At 39.4% G+C, this 10,441-nt stretch overlaps 2 protein-coding genes across 2 annotated transcripts; both read left to right on the plus strand.

Moving 5' to 3' along the window:
* Nucleotides 1-348: 348 nt before the first annotated feature.
* LOC123985387 (olfactory receptor 10A3-like) lies at nt 349-1,311 on the plus strand. The gene has a single exon (XM_046072865.1). It carries the CDS (start codon nt 349-351, stop codon nt 1,309-1,311), a length of 963 nt encoding a protein of 320 aa, XP_045928821.1.
* Nucleotides 1,312-8,620: 7,309 nt separating this feature from the next.
* On the plus strand, nt 8,621-9,577 carry LOC123985388 (olfactory receptor 11A1-like). Its single transcript, XM_046072866.1, has one exon. The coding sequence runs from the start codon at nt 8,621-8,623 to the stop codon at nt 9,575-9,577; it is 957 nt and encodes a 318-aa protein (XP_045928822.1).
* Nucleotides 9,578-10,441: the final 864 nt, after the last annotated feature.

Consider the following 10,441-nt stretch of genomic DNA (forward strand, 5'->3'; position numbering starts at 1 on the left):
TTTAATAATCACATGTTCACCCCCCCCCCAAATCAAACCATACTCTTAATTAAGTGTCACATTTAACATATTAAGAAGCTTTGTTTTGAAAGTAACCATGAAATGAAGCGGTGTTGCTAACAATAATGACGTAGGACTGGCCTGTTGCTCTGTTAAGGTATAAGAAGAAGTTTCTGCACCTGACAGTTAGAGGTGACCACAGCAGTCAGGCTGGGTAAGTTTAGGCTGCCTGTGATACTGTACATTTTAAAAAAGCAAATTATTTATTCTAGGATAAGTAATGAGCAGAAACTCTTTCAGTATTTGCACACTTTGTAGTTTGTAGTTTTGTCGCTTAAAACAAGAATGATGATAAATTCAACTTTATCCAATTTATCTTATTTTATTCTAGGAGCTTATTTGCATGTTGGAAACTTAAGATACTTTTATTTCCTGATAACTGCTTTGCTTTACATTGTAATTGTTGCTGTCAACACGTCTCTCATTGTGGTTATCTGTCTGAACAGAAGCTTACATGAACCTATGTACCTTTTTCTGTGCAGCCTGTTTGTAAATGAGCTGTATGGTAGTACAGGGTTGTTTCCATTCCTTCTGCTTCAGATTCTCTCTGACATTCACACTGTTTCTGTTCCCTTTTGCTACCTGCAGATTTTCTGTTTGTATACATATGGACATGTACAATTTAGTAACTTAGCCGTCATGTCTTATGACAGATATCTTGCTATCTGTTATCCTCTACAATATAACACACGCATGACTTTGAACAAGGTGTTTATCCTTATTATTGTGGTATGGTTGTACTCTTTTGTGAAATTTCTAATGACTTTGTCCTTAAACATCCGGTTGACACAGTGTGGAAACATCATTAACAGTTTATATTGTCAGAACTACCTAGTAGTTAAGTTGGCGTGTTCTGACACCAGACTGAATGACATTTATGGACTTGTTGGTATTGTTTTCTCTGTTGTCATCCCCCTGCTTCTAATCTTTTGTTCTTACATAAAAATTCTTAAGGTTTGTTTTGCTGCTTCCAAACAGACCAGACAGAAAGCTGTCAGTACCTGCACACCTCAGCTTGTGTCTCTGTTGAACTTTTCTTTTGGCTGCAGCTTTGAGATACTTCAGAGCAGATTTGATATGACCGGTGTTCCCAGTGTGCTGCGTATCATTCTGTCTCTGTATTTTCTCATCGTACAACCGCTTTTGAATCCTATCATGTATGGAATGCAAATGTCCAAAATCCGAAGAACATTTAAGCGTCTGTTCTGTTTTAAACTGTTGACTGGTCAGAGACTCGTCAAAGTACAATAAAAAAGTGGCAGTAAATTATTCATAACATCTCGCATTGAAATGTGCTGACTGAAAACATGAAACTGAATGGGGGAAAATGTGAAGAGAATTCTTGTGAGCTTGTCAGACCTCATTACTGGTTTAGATATGTGTAACCACTGTATTGGATATTGAACTCTAATGCTAACCTATGTCATGTTGTAATTTGTCACATGTAATACTTTCTAAAGGAGAGACAGTCTGTCTGTCTGAAACAAGCTAATCATGACCTTGGGTTGCCTTGGAGAAAGTTTAAGTTAAATTTATTACTTTGGAAAGTCACAAGCTGTGACCTTTTTTTGCTCTGTAATGACCCTAATGTGATCTAGAGAGACCCTGTGTGAAACTTACATGCCCTTTCTCATTAAGTATTTCTTCACAGACCAATAGAGATCAACATCAAAGAGAGAACAATATTGCCATGTTAGGTCATACACCAAATCATTCCAAAGCTATTAAAGGAGTAAATGCTGATTAAACTTGAGTGCAACCATTAGTTAAAACAGTCTATTAAGCACTTCACGTTAATATCTCAAAGACTAATCTAACCAAATTTGATCAAAACACTGGCAAAGCAATAAAATGTCGTGAAAATAAATAGCAACATAAAAAAACTGAAAACAGTAACTCGGAACTCCAACTTTCTCAAACAGCACATTATAGGATCTGTGATCCAAGTAATGTGTTTGGAGCTTTATTTCTTACGTTAGGTTATAAGAACATTTTATTCAAATCAATTGAAATGGAAATTAAATGTATAAAAATCTGTAAGGGGCACCACACATCAGTAATTAGGTCTCTCTTTCAGGATTTTCTATCGATCAAACACTGTGTTTTAGATTAGTTTATAAAAAGACTGTGTAATTGTTAACAACTCAACTAGGTGAGAACCCTCGCTAGCAAAACTTGAATCATCAAAGAACGAATAAAGAAGTTACAATAAAATGTTTGTCTTTGTCTATTTATTAAAAAGAGGAACAGGGCAGAGAAAAGGAAAGAGCTCTAAACACCGTGGTGTGTTCAGAGAGTCTGACCAAGACATAAGATAACTGCTTTCATTTAGTGCTATTACATAGACATGGAGTCTGGGGAAGAAGGTCTCTTTCTCAGTCCTGAGGGAAACTGAACTGGAATGGAATCCTTCTGATTCTCAATGAGACAAAACAATCTTAAAGGAATTTGTTGTATGAGAACACATGGGCCCTTGAGGGGAAATAAACCTCAACTAAGCAGAAGAAGTCTAGAGCATTATAAGAGTATAAGTACACATAGGACAATGGTTAATTTTGCCCTTACAATTAGTAATCTTTAACAGCGAATACTCATCATTTCTGCTAGTATAATTGTCCCAAAAAGAAAAACAAATACTAGAGGATTCTGAAGACCCCAATAATACTATTAGGTCCCCTATTGGATCAAATGTATGTACTTTATGGAATTCAGCATACTAAATCGGCCACTGTCCATCCATCGTAGGGGCTGAATCCAATCCGGGGCGGGGTACACCATGGACAGGTCGCCAGTCTATCGCTGGGCCACACATAAACAAACAACCGGTCAAACTCACAACTAATTTAGGGCAGTCACACTCACCGAAGGACAATTTAGGGGCACCAATTAACCTGTCTCTGGCAGCCAGAGTACATTATATCAGAAAAAATAAAGATATTCATAGATGGACAACTAAAGAAGATACAATTATTTTGGTGGTACTAGAACAATTATAATTTCCTAAATTCGCCAGTATTGGACTATGCATGAGCCATGTAGGAATCATTCAACAGAAAGATATAATTTATGATCACACAAAATGGTATTGAAATCTTAAGCTATCAGGAGAACATATCAGATCTACATGTTAATATGCCTTACTTGCACACTTAAGGCATACTGTCTAGACTATACGGGTTGTTCAAGTGGGAGATGGCGTCTTCTGGGTTATCAAATGGGCGCCCTCTTTCCTCGATGTTTCGCTGATAGGCCCACGACACCTCCAGTGGGTCCAGCAGTGATTCCCGGTGTCCCAGGCTCACCCCCTAGATACCATCTCCTCACTTGAGGGCCCAAGTTGAGTCTTTTCTCTTCACCAAAGCCACTGACAAACTTTTTCAGCAGCTCTGGAGAGCTCAATTTTGGGGGCCTAAACATACTCAAACTCACCAAACTTTGCACACATGTCAGAACTGGTGAAAAATTTCGTATTTTATGGGTTTCGCGCATGGGCGTGGCAAAATGACTCGCTAGCGCCACCTAGAATATTGGAAAAAATTAGCCCCTTGTTCACGTTCAACCTACATGTACGAAATTTTCTGGGGACATGTATCATATCAAGACGCACAAAAAAGCCTCAAGAACCCATAGCCTAAAGTCAACAGGAAGTCGGCCATTTTGAATTTTACGGCCATTTTTGGATGATTTACACACTCTGTACTTTAACGAACTCCTCCTAGGGATTTAGTCGGACCGACTTCAGATTTGTGCTGTGCCTTCTAAAGACACTGGCGATGAAAATTTGTGCTGTGAGTTTTCGTCGATGGGCGTGTCCGTGGCGTCAAAGATCAAGTCTTCGCCATGACACAGGAAGTTGTTGTAACTTCAGTGTACATGCTCACATCTGAACCAAACTTTACGTGCTTGATAACTGTCCCGCCCCGAACGCATCTATACGCCTATATTCATTTCTAGTCATAGCGCCAAGTGCTATGTAGACACAGGAAGTGACGTATAACACCTTCATGCAGCGTCTGAATCGCGTAGCAAATTCACTGCCGCACCGGTGGAGCTCCAGAATATGCAGCGTGGCAGCCTCACACCCCGACGCGCTACATGTGCGAGGGCCCGGCCAACGCTGCCTGCAGCTTTAATTCTCATCTATAACTTATGGAAACCTCTCAAAGGCTGCCATGTCCTCAAGGAACATGGAAAGTTAGGTCACTGTAACTGTATTAATTAAGTCTCTCAGGTGAAAGGTCATTCCAGCCTGTTTGTCCTAGAGACGGATATTTATTGGATCCATCTCTGATCAGCAGTGATGGAAACACGACACCCGGGTTGACGCACCTTTTTTGTCTCAGTCGTTTGTCTATCTGTATCTATAAATGTCTCACCCATATGTTTATGTAGTATTAGCATGCAAGGCTAACAGTCTGTTAACTGTTACTTTAAATACACGCTGTGACATCTTTTGGAGCACAGACACTGTAAACACACCTTTTATCTGCCCAGCATGAAGCTGGTAAACCTAAGCACTGCACCTTTTGTGACGTCAAACGTGAGACATCAGAACCTGGCCCTGATCCTAGGAGCATAGATACACTTCCATCTGGGAACACTAATCATTGGTCCTCGTTGGCAGCTTAATCAAGGCTGATATTTCCTTTCAGATTGTTTAATTTTTGTAGTTGTTTAAGTAGTGAGATGCTGGTTAGCTCACATGGTAGAGCGTGTGCATCGTGTAGAAGGTTAAAGTCATTTCTGCAGGGCCCTTGGCTTGATTGGGATTCTTTGCTGCACGTCATCCTCTCCCTCTCAGCTGTCTTCAGCAATAATTAATTTTTCAAGAATTTTAAAGACAAGGACAAAGCTAACAATTTGAGAAAAGCCCAAAGGAATTAACAATATGTTACATTTTGTGTAGAAGTATTCTCCCTTATTAATCATCACGTGATCAGCAACGTTCCCAAAACTCAAACCATACACTAAAATAGGTATAACATTAAACATATTAAGAAGTTTTGTTTTGAAAGTAGCCGTTCAAACGAGGCTTTACTTTCTCCAGTTGAGCTGGTGCTGCGAACAATAATGACGTGGAACTTTTCTGTAAAGGTATCACACATCAGGTGTTTCTGCACCTGACAGAGGTGACTGCAGCAGCCTGTGATACTGTTAATTAAACCAGCAAATTATTTATTCAGTGAAAAGTGATGAGAAGAAACTTTTTCAATATTTGCTCACTATTATTATCTGTATGAACAGAAGCTTACATGAACCTATGTACCTTTTTCTGTGCAGCCTGTTTGTAAATGAGCTGTATGGTAGTACAGGGTTGTTTCCATTCCTTCTGCTTCAGATTCTCTCTGACATTCACACTGTTTCTGCTCCCTTTTGTTTCCTGCAGATTTTCTGTTTATACTCTTATGGAAGTATTGAATTTGCCTGTTTAGCAGTCATCTGTTCTGTATATCTAGTGTATCTGTTGTCCTCTACAATATAACACACGCATGACTTTAAACAAGGTGTTCATCTTTAGTTTTGGGGTATGGTTGTACACTTTTGTGAATATTCTATTCCTTTAACCCTAAACATCCGGTTGACACAGTGTGGACACATCATTAACAGTTTGTATTGTCAGAACTACCTAGTAGTTAAGTTGGCGTGCTCTGACACCAAACTGAATGACATTTATGGACTTTTTATTGTTCTCACCATTGTAGTCCCGCCATTTTCAATAATTTTGTCTTACATGAAAATGCTTCCAAACGCTGTCAGTACCTGACACCTCAGCTTGTGCCCTGGCTCTCTCATCCTTGAGATAAATACAGACCATCCATAACATAACAATTACAGGTAAGTTATATGATTCTACATGTCCTTTTTGTCAAACTCAGTGAATATCTAATTATGGCTCTGTAAATGGGAAACATGGTGGCCACACAGCACTGTTCCAGCCATGATTTAAGAGTCTGTAACATTAAATGACTTGCCCACAGACATTCAGGGTTAGGGGTTAAGGTTTAAAAACATTGGACTTGCCAGGAGGGTTGACTGTCTTTTAGTTAGTGAAGTTTCTAGACTCCAGGACTTCAGTTCATTTATTTTGTCTAAGAAAATATGAAGATGTAAAAGATGAGATCTCAGCTCCTGTAAATTGATCTAAACTGCCTTGGGTAGTCCTAACGACCAAAATGACTGTCGTTACAACAGCCAGGAACACTAACGAACCAGCAATATCGACGATTCTGGCAAACGACCTCACTGAGGTTAAATAGCTGAGTTTCCCTGCCAGTCAGTCAGAACTGAAGAAGTCCTTTGAATGAGGGACGAAACATCTTCTAATATCTTCAACAAAGTCGAGTTGCTCTTGACTTTAACCTGCTTTGGATAATCTAAAATGCTGTAAAAATCTCTCACAGTAGACCTGTAATTTCATCTACTCTCATCTGACACATGACCTGTGAGCAGGATTTCAATTTCAATGCTGCAGTCATACATTCATTAAATTAAACCAAAGTTACTGTGAATCTTTTTAGATTTTTAATGCAGCTGTAGAGGAAACCTGGAAAACTTTTCTTGCCAGGTGGAAGCACTTTTACAGTATTTGAGCTTTTCACCATCAGTCAGGCTCGCAAAAATACGATGGCAATGTAAAGTAGACGAGACAGCTGATCTGTTTACTGCAGGGGAGTAAGAATGGCGGGGCTGGAGAATTATAAAGTGCGGAGTGCAACCCCTATCTGATGTATGTAAACTTTTATATGTAGCCTAGGCTATCTAACCTATATTAAAATAATAACAGCACCACAAATAGCCTGATTAACAGTAGCGGGAGTAGGCCTAATAATGAAATAATAGCAGCATCTGAAATATGAGCCAGTTAAGGGAGCGGTCTAATAACAGTAGGCCATGTCAACATAAATGTGCCTATTTAGCAATAATACTAGGCTATATCAATATAGTAAATGCTCGGTTCAAAGTAAAATTCAATAAGCTGAGTGCAGCAGAGCGTAAACAGCCATGGCTCAAAAGTAACGGAAGGAGAAAAGAATTACGAGAGAATGCAAAACATATTGCGAGGGGACACAAAACATATTGCGAGGGAATGCAAAAGTTTTGTTAGGGACACAAAACATATTGCGAGGGGACACAAAACATATTGCGAGGGGACACAAAACATATTGCGAGGGAGCGCAAAACATATTGCGAGGGGATGCAAAAGTATTGGGAGGGACGCAAAACATATTGCGAATGAAAGAAAAAGTATTGTGAGGGACGCAAAAGTATTGCGAGGGACGCAAAACATATTGCGAGGGGATGCAAAACATATTGCGAGGAACGCAAAACATATTGCGAGGGGAAGCAAAAGTATTGTGAGGGACGCAAAACATATTGCGAGGGGATGCAAAAGTATTGCGAGGGACGAAAAAAATCTTGTGAGGGACGCAAAACAAATTGCAAGGAACGAAAAAAATCTTGTGAGGGACGCAAAACAAATTGCAAGGAACGAAAAAAATCTTGCGAGGAACGCAAAACATATTGCGAGGGGATGCAAAACATATTGCGAGGAACGCAAAACATATTGCGAGGGGATGCAAAACATATTGCGAGGAACGCAAAACATATTGCGAGGGGAAGCAAAAGTATTGTGAGGGACGCAAAACATATTGCGAGGGGATGCAAAAGTATTGCGAGGGACGAAAAAAATCTTGTGAGGGACGCAAAACAAATTGCAAGGAACGAAAAAAATCTTGTGAGGGACGCAAAACAAATTGCAAGGAACGAAAAAAATCTTGCGAGGAACGCAAAACATATTGCGAGGGGATGCAAAACATATTGCGAGGAACGCAAAACATATTGCGAGGGGATGCAAAACATATTGCGAGGAACGCAAAACATATTGCGAGGGGAAGCAAAAGTATTGTGAGGGACGCAAAACATATTGCGAGGGGATGCAAAACAAATTGCAAGGAACGAAAAAAATCTTGTGAGGGACGCAAAACAAATTGCAAGGAACGAAAAAAATCTTGTGAGGGACGCAAAACATATTGCGAGGGGATGCAAAAGTATTGCAAGGGACGCAAAACATATTGCGAGGGGATGCAAAAGTATTGCGAGGGACGCAAAACATATTGCGAGGGGATGCAAAAGTATTGCGAGGGACGCAAAGCGGATTGCGAGGGGACGCAAAAGTAGTCCTCAAAAAAACATCCTCTCGTTAGCCTTCAGAGCCACCGTAGAGACTACATATTGCCCGTTTAAGTGTCACATTAAACATATTAAGAAGCTTTGTTTTGAAAGGAACCATTCAAAGGAAGCTTTACTTGAAATGAAGAATTGCTGCTAACAAAAATGACGTAGGACTGACCTGTTGGGAATTGTCTGTAAAGGTATAACACATCAGGTTTTTCTGCACCGAACAGTTAGAGGTGACCACAGCAGTCTGGCTGGGTAAGTTTAGGCTGCCTGTTATTCTGCATATTTAAACAAGCAAAGTAATTGTTCTTGGATAAGTGATGAAAAGAAACCTTTTCAGTATTTCCACACAGTTTGTAGTTTTGTCTGTTAAACAAAAATAATGATAAACTCAACATTATCAGGTGTATCTTATTTTATTCTTGGAGCTTATTTGCACGTTGGAAACTTAAGATACTTTTATTTCCTGATAACTGCTTTGCTTTACATTGTAATTGTTGCTGTCAACACGTCTCTCATTGTGGTTATCTGTATGAACAGAAGCTTACATGAACCTATGTACCTTTTTCTGTGCAGCCTGTTTGTAAATGAGCTGTATGGTAGTACAGGGTTGTTTCCATTCCTTCTGCTTCAGATTCTCTCTGACATTCACACTGTTTCTGCTCCCTTTTGTTACCTGCAGATTTTCTGTTTGTATTCGTACGGAAGCATAGAGTTTTGTAACTTAGCCATCATGTCGTATGACAGATATCTTGCTATCTGTTTTCCTCTACAATATAACACACGCATGACTTTGAACAAGGTGTTTATCTTAATTATAATGGTATGGTTGTACTCTTTTGTGAAATTTCTGATGACTTTAACCCTAAACATCCAGTTGACTCTGTGTGGAAACATCCTCAACAGTTTATATTGTCAGAACTATTTAGTAGTTAAGTTGGCATGTTCTGACACAACAGCGTATAACGTTTATGGACTTTTTCTTGTTGTTCTCACCATTGTAGTCCCTCTTCTTCCGATCCTTTTTTCTTACCTGAAAATTCTTAAGGTTTGTTTTGCTGCTTCCAAACAGACCAGACAGAAAGCTGTCAGTACCTGCACACCTCAGCTTGTGTCTCTGTTGAACTTTTCCTTTGGCAGCAGCTTTGAGATGATTCAGAGCAGATTTGATATGACCGGTGTTCCCAGTGTGCTGCGTATCATTCTGTCTCTGTATTGTCTCACCATACAACCACTTTTGAATCCTATCATGTATGGAATGCAAATGTCCAAAATCCGAAAAATATTTAAGCATCTGTTCTGTTATAAACTTTTGACTGGTCAGAGAGATACCATGTAAGTGCAATAAAAAGGTGTCTGTAAATTATTCATATCTTGCATCTCACCATCATCACCTTTCACCGTTACTGTGGACATCTGTGTACATTTAAAATATTATTATTATTAAATATTGAGAAGTTAACATAGGGTATTTATTGTAATTTTAAATTATCTTATTGACTAACCCTGTTGTAAAATGACAAATAAAACTACCTTTTTTATCGACATGCTGCCCAGTACTCACGACCAAGAAAGAAAATTTTTTTCACCTTCATGTTTACGCAGAGCAACACACACCTATATAATAAAAAAGTTAGAACCTAAATTTTGATTTTAAAGCAGAAATAACTAGTGGCTATGTAGTTAAAGTGGCAAAACAACTCTTCAAAGTTCAAGTTTATTGTCCCAGTACAGGGAAATGTTTGTGCCCTGGCTCTCTCATACTTCTGTACATAAATACATAGACCATCCATAACATATCAACTAAAGGTGGGTTATATGATTCTACACGTTGTTTTTTTTTTGTCAAACTCAGTAAACATCTAACAATCTGGTGTTTGTACACATCAGGAAAAAAAAGAAAAAACACAGTGCAGAGCATGCAGGGTCAAAATGGCGGGTTGTCAGGGACAGAAAAGAAACGGGGAAACTTGAGACAGGTTGCCTGAAGGCCGGGCAGAGAGGGAACAGGACAGTTCAGGGGGACGACCAGCAGGATGACCCGACAGGCCGACGAAAATGCATCGTTGATGTCAGAGGACAGAGGAGAATGGGCAGACTGGTTCAAGATGACAGAAAGGCAACAGTAACTCAAATAACCACTCGTTACAACCAAGGTCTGCAGAACACCATCTCTGAACGCACAACAGGTCGAACCTTGAAG

Source organism: Micropterus dolomieu, linkage group LG17, assembly GCF_021292245.1.
Source record: "Micropterus dolomieu isolate WLL.071019.BEF.003 ecotype Adirondacks linkage group LG17, ASM2129224v1, whole genome shotgun sequence".
In the NCBI taxonomy this organism is placed as follows: Eukaryota; Metazoa; Chordata; class Actinopteri; order Centrarchiformes; family Centrarchidae; genus Micropterus; species Micropterus dolomieu.

What these genes read in the sequence shown, in the direction of transcription:
- LOC123985387 (XM_046072865.1), top strand. Translation starts at nt 349, where the DNA reads ATGATAAATTCAACTTTATCCAATTTATCTTATTTTATTCTAGGAGCT.
- LOC123985388 (XM_046072866.1), top strand. Translation starts at nt 8,621, where the DNA reads ATGATAAACTCAACATTATCAGGTGTATCTTATTTTATTCTTGGAGCT.